Source organism: Microtus oregoni, unplaced genomic scaffold (genome assembly GCF_018167655.1).
Source record: "Microtus oregoni isolate MIOR12 unplaced genomic scaffold, Mior012 000008F_ref0000371, whole genome shotgun sequence".
NCBI lineage: Eukaryota > Metazoa > Chordata > Mammalia > Rodentia > Cricetidae > Microtus > Microtus oregoni.
The window spans coordinates 37,612,781-37,639,365 of record NW_024543067.1 but is presented as its reverse complement, the minus strand read 5'-3'; the positions used below and the strand labels follow the sequence as shown (position 1 = coordinate 37,639,365).

General features: G+C 51.1%; 1 protein-coding gene across 9 annotated transcripts; it reads left to right on the top strand.

The window, feature by feature from the left end:
• Positions 1 to 371: 371 nt before the first annotated feature.
• Tyk2 (tyrosine kinase 2) lies at positions 372 to 23,823 on the top strand. Of its 9 annotated transcripts, none has more exons than XM_041657288.1 (26): positions 372 to 481; positions 2,546 to 2,615; positions 3,965 to 4,082; positions 4,647 to 4,732; positions 5,200 to 5,410; positions 7,479 to 7,602; positions 7,767 to 7,893; positions 8,219 to 8,382; positions 10,557 to 10,923; positions 11,691 to 11,891; positions 11,974 to 12,131; positions 15,091 to 15,199; positions 15,301 to 15,496; positions 15,586 to 15,689; positions 15,772 to 15,948; positions 16,042 to 16,129; positions 17,100 to 17,227; positions 19,045 to 19,180; positions 19,259 to 19,413; positions 19,837 to 19,987; positions 20,186 to 20,283; positions 20,666 to 20,873; positions 21,203 to 21,321; positions 21,861 to 22,033; positions 22,256 to 22,373; positions 23,467 to 23,823. In XM_041657288.1, exons 5-26 carry the CDS (start codon positions 5,203 to 5,205, stop codon positions 23,710 to 23,712), a joined length of 3,555 nt encoding a protein of 1,184 aa, XP_041513222.1. In that variant the 5' UTR covers positions 372 to 481; positions 2,546 to 2,615; positions 3,965 to 4,082; positions 4,647 to 4,732; positions 5,200 to 5,202; the 3' UTR covers positions 23,713 to 23,823. The 9 variants fall into 9 exon arrangements, with proteins under 9 accessions (XP_041513222.1, XP_041513219.1, XP_041513217.1 ...); XM_041657286.1 differs by having other exon boundaries at positions 415 to 481; positions 2,459 to 2,615; XM_041657287.1 differs by lacking the exon at positions 4,647 to 4,732 and having other exon boundaries at positions 415 to 481; positions 2,459 to 2,615.
• Positions 23,824 to 26,585: the final 2,762 nt, after the last annotated feature.

Sequence of the window (26,585 nt, the reverse complement as noted above, 5' to 3'; positions counted from 1 at the left end):
ACCCCCCATGATGTTGGATTTCTGACCCTTCCTCTGCCAAGGGGGGGTACTTGGGCTACATGAGACCAGGAGCTTCAAGTCTGGGTAACTGCAGCCTCCGAGTGCAGGTGTGTGCCTGCAGAAACTTAAGGCTTCCAGGCCCTTTGCCCACAGACCTCACTCTTCCGCCCGGCCCTGCCGTCCTGCTCTGCGTTTCCGCCCTCATCTCGCACATCCAATCGCAGAGGCCTCAGCGTTTCCGCTTGCCGCTCCAACAAATCATGACTAGGAGGTTCCACCACTACGACCATTCAGAGCGAGGCCATTCTTGTACGCTGGCCAATAGGAACGTAGGATCATAGGCCTAGTGGGCCGGACTGCGGCCAAAGGACATGCGCGATTCAGGCGGCCAATGGCCCGCTGCGGGTCGGTTGTGGATTAGCAGCTGCTCCCCGCGGCAGTGGGGGGGGTCCAGGATCCGAGCCTGAGTACCCTGCAAAGGGTGAGTGCGGAGGGGCTCCCCTCCGCCCCTGGGACGCAGGCGGGAGGAGGCTGGGGCCTTGCCAGCACTAGCACTTCCCCGGAGTTGGAGCAGGAGCACCCGCTGTCTCCGTACTTGTCGGTTTCCTGTAGAGTGCACAGTGCAGTTATTGCCTGAGCCAGATGGGTCGGCAGGTTTTCGGGCGGTGGGTGGGGACAGATGCAGCTTCTGCAAGTACAGACCCTATGTTCGTCTTCAAAGCTGGGCCGGGATCTTCGGGAACCGGGAAGGAGGAAGTGAGCTCTCCCAAAGGCCCCAGTCCCCGGGATGGTGTTTTGAACGTGAATAGATTATGGTAACATCTATTAAACGTTTACTGTTTGCCAGACACTTTCCACTGAGCCTTTGAAGTAGCCACTGGTTACTCTCTTACCGCGTGTGGAAACTGGCCCGGAGAGGAGACAAGTACCGGCAGATCTGACTTTCAGGGCTCTTACAGTAACATAAATCATTAAGGCTGGTGGGCTCAAGGCCGGGTGTGCAGGCGTACGTATGCCTGCGATCTCAACAGAGGCAGAGAAAGGGATTTCTGTGAGCTCTAGGCTAGCCTAGGCTATATAGTAAAATGCTGCCTCAAAAAAATGTACACATGTGTATATGTACATATATATAATAAAATGCTGTACTTAGAAGACTGAGGCAGAAGGATCACCATGAGTTGGAGGACAGTGTGAACTACAGGGTGAATTCTAAGATATCCTGAGCTACACAGACCAATATAAAATAAAGGGTGAATGAATATTCCCTCCGTTGGTAAAGTGCCTGCAAGCAGAAGGATCCGAGTTTGACTCCCAGGACTTACATAAAGTGGAGTGTGGTAACTGTCACATGTCACCCCAACACGAGGGGATAGAAACAAGAAGGTCCTAGGGGTCCAAAACAGTGACCCTAGGTTTAGTAAGACCCTGTCTCAGTAAACAAGGTGAAGGGGCAGGAGAGATGGCTCAGGGTTCAGAACACTGGCTGACCTTTCGGAAGTCTCAGACTTGGTTCCCAGCACCCACTGGCAGCTCACAACCATATGTATTACTCCAGTTCCAGGGCATCCGATACCCTCTTCTAGCCTCCATCAGCACCAGGCACATATGAGGTAGAGCACAGACATACATGCAAAACGTTCACACGCATTTTAAAAACTAAGGTGGAAAGTACCTGATAGACACTTCTGGCCTCCATGTGTGCATACAGAGAGCAGACTTTCACACTTAGGTGCACACACATGCATACATTATGCATGTACACACATGCATATACCATGCACATATATCCCTGCATACACTATGCACACATCCATAACACCATACACACATATACATATACCATGCACATACACACTCATATACCTTCATATACCCATACACTATTAGTGCACACTTATGCTTCATGTACATACATGTTTATGCCAGATACACATATGCCTGAACACATATACATACAACATGCATACCATGTACACACATATACCATGTGCATATATGCCTATTCATACACACACATGCACCATGCTCACAGAATTGTTTTTTAAATTGTGGAACCTTGTCCCTGAAATGTGGCATCCCAGGTGAGCATCCCCCCATGTGGAGTGAGAGCAGCCCTGGTCACCTATTGGGGTGGATCTCGAGCATGGAAAGAAAAGTCGTGATGGTGAAGCTCGTTTGGATTTGGCTAAGTCACATGTCTTTAACTGTGTTTGTGTGTGCATGCATGCCATAGGACAGCTCAGAGCAGTTGGTGCTCTTCTTCCACGCTGTGAGTTGAAGGGTTGGACCCAGGTTTTCCAGCTGAGCCCCGTGGTTCAGTAGTGCTTTTTTGGTGGTATTGGGGATGAAGCCCGGGCCTAGAGCAGGGAGGATGCCTGCTGCTCTGCCCCTGCTGGCCGCTCCTCCACCCCAGTGCAATCTCTTTGGGTCATATTTGATGGTTGTTTTTCCTGCCTAGTTCAGGTTCCTGTTGGCCCAGTACCATGCAGAACCAGGTTGGAACATCTTTTTATAGCAACGGTCTCAGCATCTCTGCTTCACACAGGGAAATGGAGTACCGGAGAGGTTAAGTGCATCGCCTGAGGTCATATGAAAGTTCCTAGACACACCACCAGGTTTGTTGCATCAAGCCCGCCTACCTTCTGGGAACTTTGTTCAGAGCAGAAACTCATGGATTGGTTGATTTGACTGATGGAGACAGCATCTCACTAGCTTGGAACTACTTAGATCAAGCTGGCTTCAAACTCACAGAGTTCTGGAGCTAAAGGCATGCACTAATGTGCTTGGCTTAAATTTATTATTATTACTTTTTTTTTCCATTTTGGTTTTTCGAGACAGGGTTTCTCATTGTAGCCCTGGCTGTCCTGGAACTCACTCTGTAGACCAAGCTGACCTCAAACTCACAGAGATCCACCTGCCTCTGCCTCCCAAGTGCTGGGATTAAAGGCAAGTGCCACCACTGCCTGGTTTTATTTTATTTCATTATTTATTTATTTATTTATTTTTGATTTTTCGAGACAGGGTTTCTCTGTGTAGCTTTTGGGGCCTGTCCTGGAACTAGCTTTGTAGACCAGGCTGTTCTAAAACTCACAGAGATCTACCTGCCTCTGCCTCCCGAGTGCTGGGAGACCTGTCCACCACCACCTGGCAAAATGGCTTTTTATTTAAAAAAAAAAAAAAAAGATTTTTTTGTTTGTTTTGGTTTTGGTTTTTTGTTTTGTTTTGTTTTGTTTTGTTTCGAGATGGTTTCTCTGTAGCTTTGGAGCCTGTTCTGGAACTCATGCTATAGACCAGGATGGCCTTAAGCTCACCTCGAACCACCTGTCTCTGCCTCCCAAGTGCTCCAATTAAAGGTGCATGCACCACCACCCCTATTTTAATTTTATTTAGTATTCTTATGGTATTTTTATGTTCTTAATTTTTATTTTATGTGCATTGGTGTTTTGCCTGCGTGTATATCTGTGTGAAGGTGTCAGGTCCCCTAGAACTAGAGTTACAGAGAGTTATGAGCTATCACATGGATGCTGGGAATTGAACCTGGGTCCTCTGGAAGAGCAGTCAGTGCTCTTCAGCACTGAGCCATCTCTCCAGCCCTGTTATGCTGTTTTTATAAGGGTATGAAGAGCACTGGTGTAGCCCAGAGGACAATTTTAGGAGCCACTTGTCTCCTTCCATCATGTGGAGGCCAGGGGTACAGCTCAGGTCTCCAGACTTGGCGGCAGGTGCCTTTGCCCACTGAACCATCTCCCAGGCCACTATCTGTTTACGTGAAGACAGAATCTTATGTATCCCTGGCTGGCCTCCACTACCTTAGGTATGTGAGCCTGACTTTGATCCCTCTGAAGTACTGGGGTAGCAGGCAAATGTTCCCCTCCTCGTGCACCTCAGAGTGGCTGTTCACACTGCCATAAGATTACTGAAGGAAAAAGCGGACTGTGGTGACTCGTGTTTGCGGTTCTGGCAGTCAGGAGGCTTTGGAGGAAGAGGCCCCAGCAGCTGTAGGCAGACCGTGTGAACCTCTGCGGGTCGGTCTGCTGGCGCTCTGTACACTGTAGTCCCGGTTACTTGGAAGGCTGAGACAGGTGGGTTGATTGAATGTAGGGATTGAAGAGCAGTCTGGAAATAGCATAATGAGCTCTTGTTTCAAACTAAATAAATACTTTGTGGGCGGTAGGTGACACACGTTTTTATTTTGTTGTTGTTTATTGGTTTATTCATTTTTGGTTTTTAGAGACAGGGTTTCTCTGTGTAGTCCTAACTGTCCTGGAACTAGCTCTGTAGCCCAGGCTGGCCTCGAACTCACAGAGATCTGGCTGCCTCTGCTTCCTAAGTGCTGAGATTCAAGGCATGCTCTAATATTCTGGGCTGACACACAGGCCAGACTCTGGAGGCAGAAGTAAGCAGAACTCTGTGAGCTCCAGGCCACCACCAGAGCTGCACAGTGTAACCTTGCCTCAAAAATTAATTAATTAATTAATTTTTAAAAGGTACATTAAAAAGCCAAAGACGCAGTTGCACAACTGTAATCCCAGCATTTGAGATTCAAACATTAGGATCAGACTTCAAGAACATCCTTGTTTACTTATAAATTTGAGGCCAGCCTGAGTTGCCTGAGAATTGCTTTTTGTTCGTTTCTTTTGGTGCAGGTCTTCTCTGTGTAGGCCTGGCTAGCCTGGCACTCGCCCTGTAGACCAGATGGTCTTGAACCCAGATCACCTCCTCTGCCTCCCGAGTGAGAATTGTTTAAAAAGAATACAAATGGGGCCTAGTTATATGGTTAGATTCAGAGGCTGAGCTGGAGTTCGGTTCCCAGCACCCACATCGAGTGGCTCATGGCTGCCTGGAACTCCAGTTCAATGGGAGATGTCTTCTCTGGCACCCACACCCGTGGGCACCCCAACATATGGCACAGATCTTTAAGAAAAAGTATAGTATTAAGTTGGAGGCGAGCCTGGACTACATGAGACTGTCTAAATACACAAAATTAAACAAAACTATAAGACGGCTTTGCTACCGTTAAAACTGGCAGTCTCAAGTCACTCAGCATTCCTGCCCGCAAACAACTGTATGTATTGAGGCTGAGGGAGGGCAAGATCCCCACTCTTTCCTTTGGACTTCAGCCTGGGTGCGTGGGAGGCTGAGGAGTTAAGAGTCCTCTGGGTTGTGGCCCGAATCTAACGGCCTGTCCTTAACCGGCAGTGAATGGTGGCAACTATGCCTCTGTGTGGGCGGAGAACCATGTCAGAAGACAGCAGGGCAGATGGCACCGAAGCTCAGCCCCTGGTACCCACAGAAAGCTTGATGGTGCTGCTGCACTGGACTGGGCCCGAGGGCGGGGAGCCTTGGGTCACCTTCAGCCAGACGTCTCTGACTGCCGAGGACATCTGCATCCAGATTGCACACAAAGTCGGTGAGTGTGGAGCCTGGGGAGTAGCAGCTGGTGGTGTGGTTCATACTCATTGGACAAAGAAGAGTGAGTCTGAGTGCCAGCTTAAGTTGGGGCCAGTGGGGGGCTCTTATTCTAGAGGGCAAGGAAAGAAAATGCTGCTGAGCCGGGGGTGTCTGTGATCCCAGACTTGGGAAGCTGAGGCAGGAGGATCACAAGTTCCAGGCCAAACTAACTACACAAGAAGACCCTGTCTCAAAATACGTGTGAGGCTCAGTGGTAGAGCTCTTGCCTAGAAACGCTCATCTCTGTGCTGGAGAGCACTGACTGCTCTCCCAGAGAACCCGGGTTCAACTCCCAGCACCCGCATGGACGCTCACAACTGTCTGTAACTCCAATTCCAGGGTATCTGGGACCCTCACATAGACATACACTGCAAAACACCAATGCACATAAAAATAAATAAATCTTTCAAAAAAAAAAAAAAACAAGCCCCCAGTGAGGGGCTGGCATGTGACCCAGTGTTATAACCCCTTTCCAGAATCCCCCAGTGAGACGTCAGGGTGTGGCTCAGTGGAACCTGCCCAGTTTGTGCAAAGTTCTAATTTCTGTCCTCTGTATCTGCCAAATAAAGGCACTAAAGCTCTCATTAGTCCCACCCCCAACCTCGTTTAGACTAGTCACGCGTCCAAAGTTCTGCCCTGAATTCCATTTACACATGCTTTGTTGATTAAGATTCCAGCTTGTAAATGCTAGGACATGTCCAGACCGTCACAGGAAGTGTGCTGGCAATCTGACTGCGACATCTCTCACTGCCTGACTTTCTGTTGTGTTGATGTGACCAATGGGACCTGAACTCTATGGAGAAAATGGCCTCCGCACAGGTCCAGGGTACCACCCTGTTTGAGGAACCAAAAGACCTTCAGGCTGAGTGGGGTGCGGCTCTAAGAACTGGGAAAAGGAAGTAAAAGTTGAGGCTTAGGGCTGAAGTTGGCATTCACCCTGGTTGAACACTTACCCAGCACACACAGAACCCTAGCTTCCATCCCCAGCACCGCTGAGCCAGGCTCAATGGTGCAAATCTGTCGTCCCAGTACTCTGGGAAGTGGAGGCAGGAAGCACAGAAAAAAATTCAAGGCTAACCTCAGCTACATATGGACTTAGAGACCACCCTGGGCTCTGTGAGGCCCATCTCAAATCAAGCATCAGAGAAAGAAGCCAGGTCCTGGTCACTCAGCACTGAAGGGGTTGGGATTTCTCAGTGGGCAGTAATAGGGAGTCGTGGAATGGTTGAGGCAGAGAGTAAAGCAGTTGGCGTGTTAGAAAGCGTGGTGGCACATGCCTTTAATCCTAGCCCTCGGGAGGCAGAGACAGGCAGATTTCTGTGAGTTTGAGACCAGCCTGATCTACAAGAGCTAGTTCCAGGACAGGCACGAAAGCTAGGGAGAAACCTTGTCTCGAAAACAAAAAAGAAAGAAAGCTGTTTCACAAGCAAGGTACCTTATCAAACCTGTAGTGAAGTTATGTGTAATAACTTTGGAGAGCAATTTGTGTTTATCTGACAGGCTGAAACCTTTGTTCTTGTTTGTTTGTTTGTTTGTTTGTGTGTTAAGTGTATGCTGAGACAAGGTCTCTCTGTGGAGCCCTGGCTGTCCTGAAATTTACTCTGTAGCCCAGGCTGACCTGGAACTCACAGAGATTCACCTGCCTCTGCCTTCCAAGTGCTAGGATGTGCCACCTGTTTTGTTTTGTTTTTGAGACGGGTTCATGTAGCTCTGGCTGACCTCCAACTTATATGTAGCAGATAATGACTTTTGTTCTGCCTTAGCCTCCAGAGTTCTGAAATCACATGCCACTTAGTCCAATGTTCCTATCTTAGCTGCAAAGGAATCTGGGAAACGTAGTTCTGGGAAGCATTGACATGGTGGAAATTCTGAACTGCCTTGTGTGTCTTTCAGTTTTTGATAAGTCATAGACAGGAGAGGCGTGGGAAGAGTATGTGACAGGAGTTAGTGAGTTGCAGTGTCCTCAGAGCTAAGGTCTGCAGCTGATGGGGCTTCTGACTTCATCCCTCCCATCTTCCGTCTTCCAGGCATCACTCCACCCTGCCTGAATCTCTTTGCCCTCTATGATGCACAGGCCAAGGTCTGGCTGCCCCCAAACCACGTCCTAGACACATCCCGAGATGTGAGCCTAAGGCTATATTTCCGAATGAGGTAAGTGAAGGTCTCTTGGAAGGTGTGTGTGTTCACGAGCGCCACAGCACAGGTGTAGAGGGAAGTGCAGGATATCCACCACGCCACAGTCTCTCAGGTGGAACACAACATTAATTACCCATCAGGCCTCCTGCCTGGCTCTGTTTCTCCTTCCCTTCTTGTAGGTTTTACTTCCGGAACTGGCACGGCATGAGTCCCCAAGAGCCAGCTGTGTACCGATGTGGTTCCCTGGGGTCAGAGCAGGGTGTGCAGCTCTTGGACTCTGCCTCATTTGAATACCTCTTTGAGCAGGTATGAGCAGGGATGGAAAGGACTCCCTTCCACTTCCCACTCCACTGCATCTAATATGATTCAGCCCATACTAGCTGGGGTCTTTTAGCTGTCTTTACCAAAAGAAGTTGGAGTGAATGAGTGCTCCGTGTGATTAATAATGTCTGACACGGTCTCCAAATCATGAGGCGGTGTACATGGTGTTTCTGTGATGTGCATTTGCTCTTTCTAGGAAAATACTTGTCTCTCCCTTCCCCACAAGGTGCTAGAAGCAGGGAGTTAGAGTTTGTTGGCAATAAAGCAAACACCTTCCCTCCCCTTTCCTATGCACCCCTCTACCTCTCAGGGAAAACATGAGTTCATGAATGATGTGGTGTCTCTGCGGGACCTGTCTAGTGAGGAAGAGATCCATCACTTTAAGAATGAGAGCTTGGGCATGGCCTTTCTGCACCTCTGCCACCTTGCTCTCTGCCGCGGTGTCCCCCTGGAGGAGATGGCCAGAGAGATCAGGTGAGTGGCAATGGAGTAAGTGGCTGGAGCCCCCCACGCCCAGGGCACCAGGGTGGACCTTTCATGTTGCCTTGGTTTATTCAGCAAACACTGATCGCTAGCTGTGGACTCACACAGGGCCACCTCTGGGAGCTCACATCTGGTAAAGCAGATTGGGTACTAAAGGAAATACAAACACTGACTCTGCAGAGGACCTGAGTTCAGTTGCCAGCACTTTCACTGGGTGACCCACAATGGTCTATAACTCCAGCCCCAAGGGGCCAAACCCTCTTTTGGCTTTCACTGGCACACACACAGCATGCACATAAAAAATAATATAATAATATAGTCTTTATTATTTATTTTTGAGACAGGGTTTTTCTGTAGCTTTGGAGCCTGTCCTGAAACTTGTTCTGTAGACCAGGCTGGTCTCGAACTCACAGAGATGCGCGTGTCTCTGCCTCCCAAGTGCTGGGATTAAAGGCGTGCATCACCACCACCTGGCAAATAATACAGTCTTAAAAAAAATACAAACATGAAATGTAGAATAATTCAGTGGATTCAGAGAGTATACATTATTTATGTTGATTGTTTATTTACTTTGTTTTTCTTTTTTTCCCCTTTTATTTCTGAGATAGGGTTTCTCTGTGTAGCCCTGGCTGTCCTGTAACTTGCTCTGTAAACCAGGCTGGCCACAAACTCAGAGATCCTCCTGCTTCTGCTTTCTGAATACTGGGATTAAAGGAGTATACCACCACTCCCCAGCCTACTCTGTTTTTGAAGACATTACTTCAGACTGAGTATAGTGGAACACACATTTAATCCCAGTCCTCTGGAGGCAGAGGCAGGAGGACCTCTGTGCATCTGAGACAGCCTACTGTATATAATGAGTTCCAGAACAGCCAGGGCTACATAGAGACCCTGTCTCAAAAAGAAAAAAAAAAAACCCTATAGCCGGGCGGTGGTGGCACACGCCTTTAATCCCAGCACTCGGGAGGCAGAGGCAGGCAGATCTCTGTGAGTTCGAGACCAGCCTGGTCTACAGAGCTAGTTCCAGGACAGGCTCCAAAGCCACAGAGAAACCCTGTCTCGAAAAACCAAAAAAAAAAAAAAAACCCTATAAAAGCCCAGCCTTTAGAAGTGGGGTTCCCTGTGGGTACAGGATATAGACTTCTGGAAGGCAGTTTCTGGATGCTCAGAAGGCCCTGTCTCTGGCCAGGCACATGGCACAGATGTGTAGCCATAGTCACCAGTGCACTGAGACAAGATTTACAAGACAGGGACTGGAGAGATGGCTCAGCAGTTAGGAGCACTGGCTGCTCTTCCAGAGGACCTGGGTTCAATTCCTAGCACCCACATGGCAGCTTACAACTGTCTATAACTCATGTCCCAGGGGTTCCAATGCCCTCACACAGACATATGCAGGCAAAACACCAATGCACATAAAATACAAACAAATTTTAAAAAATAGGGCCAGATATGGTGGTATGCATATTATTCTTGGACTCTGGAGGTAGATCCAGGAAGATTACTTCAAGTTTGAGGTCAACCTGGGCTACACAGTGAGTTCCAGGCCAGCCTGGGCTACTATAAAAGGTAAGGTAAGGGCTGGAGAGATGGCTCAGAGGTTAAGAGCATTGCCTGCTCTTCCAAAGGTCCTGAGTTCAATCCCCAGCAACCACATGGTGGCTCACAACCATCTGTAATGAGGTCTGGTGCCCTCTTCTGGCCTGCAGACATATACACAGACAGAATATTGTATACATAATAAATAAATATTTAAAAAAAAAAAAAGGTAAGGTAAGGAGCTGGAGATGGCTGAGTGCTCCTGGCTGCTCCTGCAGGGGACCAGAGTTCAGTTTCCAGCACCCACATGGAGTCTCACACCCACTGCTCCTGCAGGGGACCAGAGTTCAGTTTCCAGCACCCACATGGAACCTCACACCCACTCTCCAGTTCCAAGGAATCTGACACCCTCTTCCGACTATTGTGGGGACACACACATGAGGAATAAAAATAAAAACTGTTGAGACAGAATTTCACTGTATAGTGCTGGGATTAGGGTCTTTATTCCTGCATTCATGACATAGGCCTGCTGTCTACATGAGGCAGCAGAAAGGTTCAGCCACTAACCTCATGTCACCCAGCCTTTCTGGCTACCCAGGCTCTGACATGTCCCCTGTGTCCTCTTTCAGCTTTAAGAACTGCATCCCTCGTTCCTTCCGCCAGCACATCCGTCAGCACAATGCGCTCACGCGCCTGCGTCTCCGCAGAGTCTTCCGGCGATTCCTGCGGGCCTTTCGGCCTGGCCACCTCTCCCAGCAGGTTGTGATGGTTAAGTACTTGGCCACCCTGGAGCGGCTGGCCCCTCGATTTGGCTCAGAGCACATACCGGTGTGTCATCTGGAGGTGCTGGACCAGCCTGAGAGGGACCCCTGCTACATCCAGAACAGTGGGCAGACTACTGGAGACCCAGGCCCAGAGCTGGCCACCAGGCTTCCCACCCATGAGGTACTGGTGACAGGCACCAGAGGTATCCAGTGGCGTCCACTACAGATCCAGGTCAGCACTCAGCTGTGGGCTCCTCAGGGTAGCTCAAGTGAGCCCTGTCCTCGTCTGACCGTGGAGGCATGGCAGGGCAGGGTGTGCACATAGAGGTCAGGTGATCTCTTGGGGAAGCGGGTTTCTCTCTGGGAATCAGACTCCAGTCGTCAGGTTTGGAAGCAAGCCCTTTTGCCCGCTGAGACATCTTCCTGACCCTTGAGAGTTTATTTTTATTTATTTTTGTTTTGTTTTGTTTTTTGGAAGAGGGTTCTTTGTGTAGTCCTGGCTGTCCTGGAACTCATTCTGTAGACTAGGCTGGCTTTGAACTCATAGATCTGCCTGCCTCTGCCTTCTGAGTGCTGGGAGTAGAGGCGTGTGCAACCACTGCTCAGCTTATTTTTATTTTTTGAGTTAGTGTCTTATGTACTGGGATTCTAGCTGACCCAGAGCTCCACTGTGTAGCCCAGGCTGAACTTTAAGTCATGTCGATCTTCCTGCAACTTTCTGACTTTTGGAGTTGAGAGCTTAAGCCCAGCTTCCTTCTGTCCTTTGAGGGGAAATTAAGCTAACCTTGCCAGGGCTGGAGAGACAGCTCAGTGGTTAAGAGCACTGACTGCTCCATTCCTGGCACCCACATGGCAGCTCACAACTGTCTATAACTCCACGATCTGACTCACATGCAGGCAAAACACCAATGCACATACAGTAAACTATAAACTATCCTTGTCCTGTGTGTCCCCTGCCTCACCCCACCTCCACCCCCGACTCCCTGGCGTGGCCTTTAGGAATCTGCAAGAGGTAACAGCAGAGGGAATCCCCAAGGCAACCGATCTGGAAAGAAAGTCAAGGCCCCTGAGGTTGCCGAGCAGCTGGCCAAGAGTCCTGGGGAGCCATCCTGGACCTACTTCTGCGACTTCCAGGACATCTCCCATGTAGTGCTAAAGGACTGTCACGTGCGCATCCACCGTCAGGACAACAAGTGCATGGTGGGGCCCCTGGGCAGCAGGTTGGTGGAGGTGGCTCGGGCCTGCCCTGCCAGGCTCCCTGACCATGCCCCCTGGCCCACAGTTGCTGTGCCTCCGTTCCCGGGCTGAAGCCCTGTCCTTTGTGGCCCTGGTGGATGGCTATTTCCGCTTGACCGCCGACTCCAGCCACTACCTGTGCCATGAGGTGGCACCCCCGCGGCTGTTGACCAGCATCCAGAATGGCATCCATGGGCCCCTGATGTGAGTGATGGTGGCCTGAGGGTGTCAGGGCTGGCTGGCCGTGCCAGAGGCTGCGTCCATGGTCCACCTAGTATGTGTTCATGCAGCTGCCACTACACCGAGGTGCTGCCGCCAGCCCAGTTAGCTGTGGGCCACATGAGTGTCACCATGTTTGTGTCTGACTGTCTGGCCTCTGTGTATGACTCCTTTTAGTCCTCATTTTTGTTGTTGCTGTTGTCACTTCTGAGATGTCAAGGCCCTTTTACTAGTTTATTTTTTCATTACTATGATAAAATGCCTTAGTCTGGACTCTTTTTTTTTTTTTTTTTTTTTTTTTTGGTTTTTCGAGACAGGGTTTCTCTGTGGCTTTGGAGCCTGTCCTGGAACTAGCTCTGTAGACCAGGCTGGTCTCGAACTCACAAAGATCCGCCTGCCTCTGCCTCCCAAGTGCTGGGATTAAAGGCATGCGCCACCACCACCCGGCTAGTCTAGACTCTTAAGAAGAAAGGTTAGCTGTGGTAGCGCGCAGCCCAAACCAAGCAGGTCAGCTTGGGCTATATAGTGAGAGCCTATCTCAAATTTAAATTGTATTTCTTTCTTTCTTTCTTTTTTTTTTTTTTTTTTTTTTTTTGAGGTAGGGTTTCTCTGTGTTCTCTCTGTAGCCATGACTGTCCTGGAACTCACTCTATAGCCCAAGCTGGTCTTGAATTCCCAGAGATCTGCCTGCGTTTGCCTCCCGACTGCTGGAATTAAAGGCATGTGACACCACTGCTCAGCTCAAAATTAAATTTAAATATTTATTTTTTATTATTTTAAATTATGTTTGTGGTATGTCTGTACACTTGAGTGTAGGTGCCCACAGAGGCCAGGAGCATCAGATCCTCCTGGGACTGGTATTACAGATGGTTGTGAGCCACCCAGTGTGGGTGCTAGGAACTGAACTTGCATCCTTTTGAAGGGCAGTAAGCTCCTTTAACATCTGAGCCATCTCTCAGGCCTTCAAAATTAAGTTGTAGGAAAACTGTCTAGGGGACTTGGGAAATGACTTAGCAGATAGAGTGCCTGTCTTCTCCTGTGAGGGTCTGAATGTGACCCTAGAAGACACGTGGCTCAGCGGCTGGTGCGTGGAGTCCCAGCACTCCTATAGTCCATGGTAGGTAGAGGACTCTTTGGAGGCTCCTGCCTCTAACAGGACAGAAGGCCAGGACTGGTACCTCTGACATGCGCACAGTGGCATGCATACCCGTACTCACACTGATCTGTGGCTGTAGCTCAGCTGTAGCGAGCCGTAGTAGTACTTGCTAGTGGATGAAGCACTGATTGACTTGGCTGTGGTGGCATGCACCAGTACTCCCAGCACATGTGTGGTGGTCACCTGACAACCTGGAGTCCATCCTCTTCTTCCATCTTGGTGCTGGGGAACAAATTCAGGTCATGAGATTGGGAGTCATCCATCTCCCTGGCCCCTTGATTTGTTTTTGAGACAGGGTTTCAGTAAGCCCAGACTAGGCTTGAATTCTGCAAGGGTGACCTTGAACTCCCTGTCTCCCTGCCTCCAACCTCCCAGCACTGGGACTAGAGGTTGTGTTACCATACCTGGTTTATGTCTACCTTTTTTTTTAAAGTTTTTTTTTGTAATTTAATTTTATATGTATGTTTTTTGTGTGTGTTTGTTTTGTTTTTCTGCCTGCACAATGTGCATATCTGGTGCCCACAATGGCTGGGAGCTACAGAACAGGTGAGAGCCCCCTTCTTGGTGCTGAGAATTGAACCTGGGTCCTCTGGAAGAGCAGCAAATACCCCTGAGCCATCTCTGCAGCCCGTCATGTCTGACATGTCATCACTGGGTGTAGGACCTGACATGAGCCTCAGAGGAGACAGAACACATGGAAATGGTGTACCCACATGGCTCTGTGACTCATGGTGACCAACTGCACACATGATCTGTGTTTTGGGGCCAAATGACTATCTCTTCACTGGAAGTAACTCTGTCCTGTTGTGGCCATGTCTGGGTGTGACCGTGTAACATCAGACAGCTGTTTTCTTGTCTCAGCATCTGTCACTTCGTCAGTGGCTGTGTTTGATGTTAGGCACAGGTGACTGTTCTTACATGTATCTATGTCAGTGGTCATATGTATGTATACATGTATGTATTCACCTATTGTCGGTAGTTCTGAGATTTTTTATACATTTACTTATGTGCAGGGAGACATGTCCTAGTGTATATGGGGAGGACAGAGGGCAGCCTGCAGGAGTCAGTTCTCTGCTTCTACCATGTGGGTCCTGGATGGCGAACTCAGGTCATCAGGCTTCAAGTGCCTGTATCCACTTGCAGGCTCCCTGAAGGTTTTATCTGCATGTGTGTGTGTGTGTGCAAGGCAGCCAAGGTGGCCTTGGGTGTCTTCCTCAGTCGCTCTCCATTGGTTTCTTTTTATTCTTCATGTTTATATATGTGTATCTGAGTGTACGCCACATGTATGTGGTGCCCATAGGATTCTCTGCAGCTGGAGTCACAGGTGGTGTGAGGTGTGGGTGCTAAGAGTGAACCCCTGGTCCCCTACAGGAACAGCAAGCCCTGTTACCGCTTTAGTTTTTGAGGCGGGTCTCTGAGACTGGAGTTTGCTGACTGGCTAGACTAGCTGAGCTGTAGCCTCAGGGCTGGATTACAGGTGCATGCTATTACTCCCAGAGTCCCACAAGGGTGCAGAGATCTGATCCCTGATCTTCCAAAGTCTCCATTCCCTCCACTTTTCCTTGAGACATATTCATATTATGTAGCCCAGGCTGAACTTGAACTTTCAGTGATCATGTGACCTCAGCCTCCTGAGAGCTGGCGTTACAGGTATGTACTGCCACATCTCCTGTCTCTGACTTGTGTCTGGCTGATGTGTCTCTGAGCAGGTCTCTGTGTTCATTGCCTAGCTGGGTTCCACAATGACTACAGGAGGCTGATGGTGTTCCCGTCCTCTTCCTCTCCCAGGGATCCATTTGTGCAAGCCAAGCTGTGGCCGGAGGATGGCCTCTACCTGATCCAGTGGAGCACCAGCCACCTCCACCGTCTGATCCTCACTGTGGCCCATCGAGACTCAGTGGGTGTGGAGCCAGGGTGGAGGCTAGAGAGGTGCACCTTTCCTAGGCGGGCCCTAAGCCCCGCCCGACCCCTGCTCACATCTCCTTCCCACTCTCCCAGGCTCCCAACAGCGGCCCCAAGGGTCTGCGCCTCCGAAAGTTCCCCATCACCCAGCAACCTGGAGCCTTTGTGCTAGATGGCTGGGGTCGCTCCTTCGACAGCGTGGGGGACCTTCGGGTCGCCTTGCAGGGCTGCTCGCTGCGGGCTGGTGACGACTGCTTCCCTTTGCACCACTGCTGCCTGCCCCGGCCAGGAGGTGAGTAGGACAGCCAGAGGCACCAGGTAGGGCTGACACCGTGTGCCCTGAAGCCAGCCCACGAGGGCAGTGTCTGCTCCTGTGCCTAGAAATCTCCAACCTCTTGGTCATGCGGGGGTCCAGTGCCCACACCCGGCCTCTCAACCTCAGCCAGCTCAGCTTCCACAGAGTTCACCAGGATGAAATCACGCAGGTGGGTCCTCTGTGGCAAGGCATGTGGAGGGGGCGGGGCGGGGCGGAGTCAGCACTGCTACATTCAGTAGCTCCTCTTGCAGCTGTCCCACTTGGGTCAAGGCACGAGGACCAATGTTTACGAGGGCCTTCTAAGAGTGGGAGGCCCTGACGAAGGCAAAACTGACAGTGGATGCCCTCCTGAGCCTGGCGGGGGCATTGGTCAGCAGCTCCGAGTGGTGCTTAAAGTCCTGGACCCCAGTCACCATGACATCGCCTTGGTAATTATACAAGGCTGGCCCTGGGGTGTCTGAGAGGAGGACTGGGAAGGATGGGGTGGGTTTGCAGGAGCCTGACCTGCCCTGTCCCCACAGGCCTTCTATGAAACAGCCAGCCTCATGAGCCAGGTGGCACACATGCACCTGGCTTTCCTGCATGGTGTCTGCGTGCGTGGCTCAGAGAGTGAGTTCACCCCCAAACCCAACTGGGTTTGAATTCCACCCCTCTGTACCCTCTCCCTGGCCTGTATCCTGACATCCTGACTCGCCAATCTTTTTTTTTTTTATTTTTGGTGGTACTGGAGATGGAACCCAGGCTGTCACCATTGGCATGTGGGGTAAACACTCTGCCCCTAAGCAGTGCCCCCAGCTCCTTACTATATGGTATTCCAAGCAGGGGCTCTATCGCTGAGCCACACCTCCAGGTCCTCACTGGGGGATTGCAGGCAGGGTTCTGCCTCTGAGCCACACCGAAACCATCTGTCACTGCCTCCTATAGTCTGAGATCAGGCCTTCATCTTCAGTGTGCCCACTCCTCACCACACGGATGAGCGGCCTCTGTCTGGATGCTGTACTGTACTCTGAGCCTCCCCCTTCCCTTGATCCCTTTTTATACCTGCTCTGCCCAGTCTCCTTGACCCAGACCATGATGTCTGGCTCTGTCGAAGTCATCCCATAATTCCTTTTGCCATACTCTGAGCCCTTCAGCACAGTGGCCCCAGGCAGATCCCAGACCTGTTGTGATCTCAGTCACCCTGTGTTCCCACCCTGCGTAGACACCTCTGTTCCTTCCCTGCCTGTCCCTGATTGTGACCCTGCAGTGTTCCATGTGTGTCCCTGATGCTGCTCTCCAGCCTGTGCCTGGCCTCCTGCTGCTCACCTCTGCCCATCCCCCTCCCACCTTCTCTCTCCTTCCTTTGCTCCATCTTGTCCTCTGCGTGGACACTTACTCTGTGTCTAGACTCCCCATTCCACCTCTGCCTGGCCCTCTGCTCTGCTCTTAAAGTCCCCACCCACAATGCAAACTCAGCCTGGCCCTACATCTGTCCTGGTCCCTGGAGGAAGAGGCAGGTGACTGCCCCTCCAGTACCATCTGTCCTGGTCCCTGGAGGAAGAGACAGGTGACTGCCCCTCCAGCAGCGGTATCTTTGCAGATATCATTGTGACAGAGTTCGTAGAACACGGTCCCCTGGATGTGTGGTTACGGCGACACAGGGGCCGAGTGCCTATGACCTGGAAGATGATTGTGGCTCAGCAGCTGGCCAGTGCCCTCAGCTACCTGGTATGTGGACCTGAGGGGGTACAAACTAGGTGGTGGTGGTGGTGGCGCACACCTTTAATCCCAGCACTCAGGAAGCAGAGGCAGGCAGATCTCTGTGAGTTTGAGGCCAGCCTGGTCTACAGAGTGAGTTCCAGGACAGGCTCCAAAACTACACAGAGAAACCCTGTGTCAAAGAGAGAGAGAGAGAGAGAAAGGGAGAAAGAAAATGGGGTGCAGTGAAGCCAGGCATGGCAACACAGACATGCCATCATTGTGTGTAGGAACTGAGGCAGGGGAATCTGGAGTTCAGCTATGTAGTGAGTTTGAGGCTAACCTGGGCTACACAACACCCTGTTGCAAGCATTGGGAAAGGAAGGGGCTGGGGCTGTAACTCAGTTGGTAGAGCACTTGCCTAACTCAGACAAAGCCCTGGATTCTGGGCCTAGCTCTGTATAAAGAGGGTGTGATGTGTGCTTGCAGTGCTGCACTGGGGACTCAGGGCCATCCTCTGCTAAGCAGTGTGTGCGTGCCCAGGCGAGAACCGAGATGTCTTCCTTATTTAAGGAGAATAAGATGTTCTTATTTCTTGAGGCAGGGACTCGCCAAACCCAGAACTCACCTATACAACTAAACTAACTAGCCTGTGGAACCCAGTGTGTACCTGTCTCTACCTCCCCAGCTCCAGGGTTACAGACAGGCACATGCTGCCAAGTCGTCTCATGTAGCCCAGGCTGGTCCCAGATGCATTATGTAACCAAGACTGGCTTTGAACCCCTGATCCTCCTGCCTCCGCCTCTTGAGATGACGGGCTTACATTACCATGCCTGACACCTAACTTCAGTTTTTACCTTGGCTCCATCTGAAGATGTCCTGTGTTGAGAGAGGGCTAACTGTGCTTAGAGCAGTAACAAAATAATGTTAGGAAGCAGTGTGAACTGAGCAGGGGAATCTGGGAAGATCATGATGAATGCTTGCTGTACAGCCATGAGGACTTGAATTTATATCCCCAGCACCCACATAAAAAGTCAGATGTCTGTAACCCTAGCACCAGGGAGGCAAAGACAGGAGGGTCCCTGGATCTCACTGACGGGCTGGCTTACCCAATCAGGGAGCACCGGACTCAGTGTGAGACCCTGTCTCAGAGAATAAGGCGAGGAGCAATTGAGGACACCACCTAGCATCCGTCTCTGACCTCCACAGGCATACTTCCCCAGGAGCACAAAACACACACACAATGCAGACAGAATTGAGGGCCAGATGAGCTGACGTGGACGGGAGGCACAGTTAGGAGTTGGGACTGAGCAGAATTGGAAAGAGATGAACTGAGCTGGCCTCACCTGACAGGAGAGGAAAGTTGCTGCCAGGGAGTCTTGGGAAGATCATATTCGAGGGTGTGTGAAAACAGTCTGTGCAAAGGTCCTGGGGCAGTGGTATTTGGAGACTTACAGTGAGGTCTTTCTATTTATTTATTTATTATGTATACAATATATGCCTGCAGGCCAGAAGAGGGCACCAGATCTCATTACAGATGGTTGTGAGCCACCATGTGGTTGCTGGGAATTGAACTCAGGACCTTTGGAAGAGCAGGCAATGCTCTTAACCTCTGAGCCATCTCTCCAGTCCCTCTTTCTAGCTTTTTGTTCCTGGCCAAGAACCTTGGCTACCCACTCAGCTCCCAGTGTTACCTGGTACTGATAACATTATATTGTTATCCCAATAGTTTGACAATTGTCATTTTCACACAGCTATCCCTGTGGGGAGGAGCCTATGGATAGGGTGGTGGTGGAATCTGGACTCATCCCTAGGAGTCACGCACTTTTTCCTCCTTTGCCACTCAGGAGGACAAGAATCTGGTTCACGGGAATGTATGTGGCCGGAACGTCCTGCTGGCGCGGCTGGGGTTAGAGGAGGGTACCAGCCCCTTCATCAAGTTAAGTGATCCTGGCGTAGGCCAAGGTGCCCTCTCCAGAGAGGGTGAGTTCTGGAGTGGGGCATAGGGAGGCCTTCCCCTGCTCTTTCTGCCCTCGCTGATCTCTAACCTGTGCTCCCCAGAGCGGGTGGAACGCATCCCCTGGACAGCTCCTGAGTGCCTGTCTGGAGAGATCAGTAGCTTGGGTACTGCCACGGACATGTGGGGTTTTGGTGCCACCCTTCTTGAGATCTGCTTTGATGGGGATGCACCCCTGCAGGGTCGTTGCTCCTCCGAGGTATGTCCTAAGGATTTCGGTGGACTCTTGAAGGGTTCTTTGGTTCATCGAAGTGGCTGAAAAGGTTTCCTAGAGAATGTTTCATTAAATGAAGACTTTTGCTTCTGAGCAGGGCTAGGAAGTGCAACCTTGGTTCCAAACACAGCTTTTGCAGAGGCCTGGGGGCATTAAAGGAGCTGAGCTGAGGGCGGGGAGGAAAGATTGAGAGATGGAACGGCTTGGGGGACCTGCTCCAGCTTTGCAGAGCCAGCCAGACTTGGCCCTGATTCCTGTAAAGATTACAGCTCCAAGCTGCCTTCTCTGTAAAGTGGGCATAAAGAAGACCAGGTTCTGGTCTGAGCCAGCCATACCATTTGGCTGTGCCTTTTGGGGAAGGTGTGGGCAGAATGGGAGGCTCACTGTCTGGGGTCATCACCCCCACAGAAAGAACGATTCTACACAAAGCAGCACCAGCTGCCTGAGCCCTCATGCCCGGAGCTGGCCACACTCACCCGCCAGTGCCTGACCTACGAACCAGCACAGCGGCCATCATTCCGCACCATTTTGCGGGACCTCACCAGGCTGCAGCCACAGAGTGAGCCAGGGCCCTGGGGGTTGGGTGTGCAGCTGGAGTTCCTGCCGGTGCAGGCACTGCCCATCCAAAATCTGCACGGGGGCACAGTGCATGGCAGGTTTTTACTCACCTAAAGGTGTCCAGGTGTGAGGGATGCTGGCGAGCAGGGACCAGTCATGTGATACTGAAGGGTCTAACTGAAGGCCTTGGCTTTTCCAGATCTAGTGGGTATCTCGGCTGTGAACTCAGACTCAGCAGCATCAGACCCCACGGTTTTCCACAAACGTTATTTGAAAAAGATCCGGGATTTGGGCGAGGTGAGAGCTAGGCTGGGGAGCTGGGTGGGAGCGGATGGCTGGGGCATAGGTTAGTGATGTCAGGGTGGGGTTTGGAGAGCTGGAGGAAGGGGGAGGGCTAGGATGCATCTGAAGGAAGTCTTGTTTAAGAACAGTTTGGAGGGCCAGTCATGGTAGGCAGGCCTTCACCACTCACCGTTGGGGCAGGGGCGGGTGGAGCGCTGGGTCTGAGGCCAGCATCTGTGTATCAAATTCCAAGCCAGCCTGTGCTCCATAGTGTGATTCTCTCAAGCAAACAAACAGAGAGAAAGATGGGGAGACTCCTCGGTTTTGGGAGAAGGCAGTTCATTGGGCCTAGCAAGCTCTACCGCCTGGTTCTGACTGTCCTGCCCACTTCTGCCAGGGTCACTTTGGCAAGGTCAGCCTGTACTGCTATGATCCAACCAATGATGGCACTGGCGAGATGGTGGCTGTGAAAGCCCTTAAGGAGGGCTGTGGTCCCCAGCTCCGCTCAGGCTGGCAGCGGGAGATCGAAATCCTGCGGACCCTGTACCATGAACATATTGTCAAGTACAAAGGCTGCTGTGAGGACCAAGGTGTGCCAGGCCATGGTGTGTGGGTGCAGGGCCTAACCATCCTGGCTCAGTTGCCGTAGGGGTGTGGCTAAGTAGCCTTCTTAGTTGAGGGTATTGCCTACCGGGGCCAGGATGAACAGGAGCCCCCCCACCCCACCCCCACCTTCCTAGCACAGGAACAGGGTTCTACATGGGTCCCTCTCATCCATGGACCTGCCCTAGTGTACACTGGGTACACGGGGTACATGGGTCTTGGTCCTGTCCCCCTCCCTCCCCCGGGCCGATCTGTGCAGTGCTCAGAGCTCCAGGATACTGGGATTCCAACCCTCTGTCAACTTCCGGCCCCTATGGTCTCCTCCTGACAGGAGAGAAGTCTGTACAGCTGGTCATGGAATACGTCCCCCTGGGCAGCCTTCGGGACTACCTGCCACGGCACAGCGTTGGGCTGGCTCAGCTTCTGTTGTTTGCCCAGCAGATCTGCGAGGTGGGATGACCCTGCCTCTCGTTCCAGAGCCGACCACCCCTGCTTCTGTTGGTCCTGAAGGGGTCTATCCCTGCCCATGCTCTTGCTCTTGGACTGGACTCTTTTCACTTTGTGGCCACACCCCCATAAGCCTCACCCCTAATCCCTAGTTTCCTTATGACTGAACCCACTCACCTTTTCTTGGCTCTTCCCACTAATCCTCCCCAACACCACCACCAATTTAGCCTATCTTGCCTGGCCTAGTATCTGCAAGCCCCATCCCAAACCCTGTAGAGGATTGAATATTTCTAGACCCGGCTAGCTCTGCTTGGCCCCGCCCACCGAGCCCCACATCTTCTTAGTTGCACCCTAGCCTAACTTACCCCCAAAGCCCCACTCCTAACCTTGTAGAGATTTGCACGTTCCCAAACTCACCCACCTTTGCTTGACCCCACCCCTTACAACACCCTCCTTGTTGGCCTCGCTCCAAGCCTCGCTCTGGCTCCTCCTTTTGCTTGCTCAGACCGAAGCTGAGCCTGACTCGCCCTGCCCCACCCCAGGGCATGGCCTACCTGCACGGGCAACACTACATTCACCGAGACCTAGCTGCGCGCAATGTGCTTCTGGACAATGAGAGGCTGGTCAAGATTGGAGACTTTGGCTTAGCCAAGGCAGTGCCTGAAGGCCATGAGTACTACCGCGTTCGCGAAGACGGGGACAGCCCAGTGTTCTGGTGATCAGGAGTGGATACAGTCGGGAAGTGGGGGGAGAAGGAGGAAACTCTGGGATGCAGAGGGAAGTTGGGCGGGGCCTAGGAAGGGGCAGGACTAAAGCCCTACAGTGCAATTTGGCTTGGTTTAGTTAAATCTGAAACCCAACTAGATTCTCAGGGCTCCTCTGACTGGATGTGAACTGCAGGTCTAGCCAGCCAGTCCTGAGCCTCCTCTGTCTCCAGGTATGCCCCGGAATGTCTGAAGGAGTGCAAATTTTACTATGCGTCAGATGTCTGGTCTTTCGGGGTGACCCTGTACGAGCTGTTGACCTACTGTGACTCTAGGCAGAGCCCCCCCACGGTGAGCGACTGCTACCAAACTCTACCCTTGTGTTTGCTGGGGACGTTTCTAGAAAAGCAGGCATTTCAAGTTCAGCCCCTCAACACAGGCAGGCTCTTCACTAGCCTGTTCAGCCTTGCCTGATTGTGAAGGTATTGCCTGGCAGTGTGGGAACTGTTTTGTTTCCGTGGAGTTTGTCTGAATGGTTCTTTTTCACCTGTTTATTGTGTGTTGTTGTGTGCGCCCACATGCCACAGCACACACATGGAGGTTGGATAAGGGGGTGGGGTTTCAGTACCAGATATATAAAGTGAGGGAGCCTGTCCCGGAACTAGCTCTTGTAGACCAGGCTGGCTACCACCGCCTGGCAAGGGGAAGGTTTTTGTTTTTTGTTTTTTTTTTTAATTTTTATTTAACTTTATTTCATGTACATTGATATAATGATGTCAGATTCTCTGGAACAGGGGTTACAGACAGCTGTGAGCTGCCATGTGGGTGCTGGGAATTGAACCCGGGTCCTCTGGAAGAGCAGTCAGTGCTCTTAACCACTGAGCCATCTCACCAGCCCAAGGGGAAGGTTTTTTTTTTTAAACATTTTTATGGTTTATTTAACTTTATTTTATGTGCATTGGTGTGAAGTGTCAGATCCCCTGGAACTGATCTTCAGACAGTTGTGAGCTGCCATGTGGGTGCTGGGAATTGAACCCAGGTCCTCTGGAAGAGCAGTCTGTGCTCTTAACCACTGAGCCATCTCTCCAGCCCCCCAAGGGGAAGGTTTTTAATTGAAAACATGATGCCTATGGAAGAGTCCAGAGCAGGGGAAGAAAGCAGGACGAGACATGTCCAGTAGACTGAACTGGGCCATGGTACTGGGCAAAGAGAAGAGTTAACTGAGAGATGATCCCAAGAAGCCACCAAAGCCGGGCGGTGGTGGCGCAGGCCTTTAATCCCTGTCTCAAAGGACTAGGACAGAGAGGGATAGATAGAATGGGACTTTTTTTTTGCCCTCCAGCCTCCCCTTGCCTGTGCACACTCCATGTACATGCATGGGCACACACATACCTGGGACACGGGTTTGTGGCTTGTGCAATAGTTGCTGTCAATTGTGCCGCAGAAATTCATGGAGCTCATCGGCGTCACCCAGGGCCAGATGACCGTGCTGAGGCTCACGGAGCTGCTGGAGCGAGGAGAGCGGCTGCCTCGGCCTGACAGGTGTCCGTGTGAGATCTATCTCCTCATGAAGAACTGCTGGGAGGCAGAGGCCTCCTTCCGACCCACGTTCCAGAATCTTGTGCCTATCCTCAAGACAGCCCAGGAGAAGTACCAAGGCCAGGTGCCTTCAGTGTTCAGTGTGTGCTGACGGTCAAGGGTGTCGGGATAGATGGGCCCCACAGAGAAGCCTCCACACGCTCTACACCTTACTCTTGCCTGGAAACCCCTATCAGTAAACAGACAACTTTTCCTTCCTTGACCATGAACCTGAACGGACCCTGGATGTGCAAAAAGGCCAAATGGATCCTCGAGTCTTTCATTTGGGTCTGTTCATTGTCACAGTGGAGACCCATCATCTTTACCAGCTGGGAGGAAACTGTTTGCTTTGCTGGACGCCTGAGGGCTTTAGGGTCCGTATTGAGCAAGGTGGCACGGCTGGTGTGCAGATAGAATGAGACTTCAGAAGAAGCTGGACACTTCTGATCACCCCTCAACCACCAGCCAAGCTGGGCTGTGACTGGCAAAGCCTGTGCTTAGCAGCGGGGAAGACCTGGGTTCCTTCCCTAGCAACCAAGCCACTAGCTAGATCCGTTCCCAATAGACAGAAGGCACCCGATAACTGCTTGCTGGAGGCTGGGGAGATTGCTCAGTCAGTGAAGCACTTACAGAAGTGCTTGCTTTACAAGCATGAGGATGTGAGTTCAATTCCCAGCTTGTCCCAGTACTGGGGAGGAAGAGACAGAAGCTCCCTGGGGCTCACTGACCAGCAGCTTAGTCCGTTCAGTGACACAGGCCAGTGAGAGTCCCTGCCTCCAAACAGGGTGTGACAGTGCCTCAGAAAGAGTACCCAGAGTTGTCCCCTGACCTCTGCACAAACACATGGCCACACACCTGCGTATGCACTTGCCTACACACTCACAGGAGGGCCATTTGTCACACACATGGAGGTCCTGTGTGACCTCAGGTAAATGTCTTGATCTCTGGGCCTCATGTCTCAACTATGGGGATGGTCAGCCTTTCTACCTCATAGGACTGATGAAGAGCACTGACGATTGTGCTTAAACTGCTTAGGAGGAGACACAGATAAGTGTTTAATAAATGTTTATTACCATTCTGGTGTTTTCGATGAGGAGGTGAGATTGAGACAGGCAGTGGAGTAGATGCAGTTGTGAGCGGCAGAGAAATAACTGCTCCCCAAGGGTTTCTAAAGACATCATGGAGGCTGGGCGTGGCAACACAAACTCTTCGTCGTCGCAAGCAGGATGGGCTGTGGGCCATGTGCTCAGAGGTAGAGCTCCTGCCCGCTGTGCACACGGCCCTTGATTCTGTCCCAAGGGCCACAAATGGACTATGAGGGTTTTTTTTGTTTGTTTGTTTTTGTTTTTTGAGAAAGGGTTTCTCTGTAGTTTTGGAGCCTGTCCTGAAACTCTCTGTAGACCAGGCTGGCCTTGAACTCACAGAGATCAAGTGTTGGGATTAAAGGTGTGTGCCAACACCGCCCAGCCAGAAATGAGTTCTTAAGCCACATAAAGCCATAGGGATGGCCTAGTTTGCAAAGCGGGAAGCACACTTGTGCTGCAGCTGTCCTGGATATGTGCCATTGCTTGCTGTTTAATGGACTGGGGGTGTTGGTACCATGAGAGGGCACCATGTCCGTCAGTCCAGGTTCTGTCAAGATATATTGAACTCGCTGCCCTACTACCTCAGTGCCCCAGCCTCCAGGAGACGAGGTCATATCACCAAGCCCAGTCACGTACAATCTTGTTTAAAAAATTTGAGAGGTGATTTTGATGGAGCACGCCTTTAATCCCAGCACTCAGAAGGCAGAGGCTGATAGGTCTGTGTGATATTCAGGTCAGCCAGGACTAGAGAGTGCGACCTTGCCTAAAAAAATTCACTATTGCTGAGCGATGGTGGCACATGCCTTTAACCCCAGCACTTGGGAGGCAGAGGCAGGTGGATCTCTGTGAGTTCGAGGCTGGCCTGTTGTACAGAGGGAGTTTCAGGACAGGCTCCAAAGCTACAGAGAAACCCTGTCCCGAAAACCAAAGTCACTGTTGCATCAGTGCCAAGACAATTTCCTCAAAGACTTATTTCTTTACTCGCCCGCTGTATTTCTTTACTCGCCCGCTATAGTTTGGTGCATGGAGGATTTTTGCCAAAGGCCTGGGACCTGCTCATGCCAAGCCGCTCTCCTCACTGTTTCAGAATCCTTCTGTTTCTCGGTTGCACTAGTTTCTTTTTTTCCATCACAACCTATTTGTGGTTGGATCCAGGTGTGCGGCAGGTGTCCTGCAGGCCAGCTTCATGTCTGTTACACAGCATTTTGCCAGCCAGCGTTCACCTGTCTCATTCACTTCTTTCTGGGCAGGGTTCCTTCCACAGGGAGTGCCCAAGACTTCCTTGGTTTTAACTTCAAGAGGTTTTTGTTTGCTTGAGACTGTTTCTCTGTGTAACAGCTTTGGCTGTCTTGGAACTCACTAACATCTGCTTACCTCTGCCTCCAGAGTGCTGGGATTAAAGGCATGTGCCACCACTGTCCAGCTCCTGCAAGAGGTTTTAAAAGATTGATTTATTTTTATTATGCGTACGAGAGTTTTGCCTGCATATATGTAAAAGTGTACCACACAAATGCCTTATGCCTGATGAGGCCAGAAGAGGGCAGCAGATCCCCTGGAACTTGAGTTACAGGCAGTTGTGAGCTGCCTTGTGGGGTGCTGGGAATCTAACCCCACCCTTAGGAAGAACAGCCAGTGCTGATAACTTCCAGAACCATCTCTTCGGCCCTCTAGTATTATTCTTTAATCTGAATGTTTTGTGTGATGTGTGTGTGTGCATACGTGTGTACATACATGTGATGTATGCATGCATGATGTGTACATATGATAATGTGCTGCTACGTGCTTGTGTGCATGTGATGTACACACGCGTGTGATTTCTGAATGCATGTGTGCATGTGTGATAATAGTCATTGTGTGCGCATGTGTGATGTGTACATGTACTGCTGTGTGCTTGTGTGGA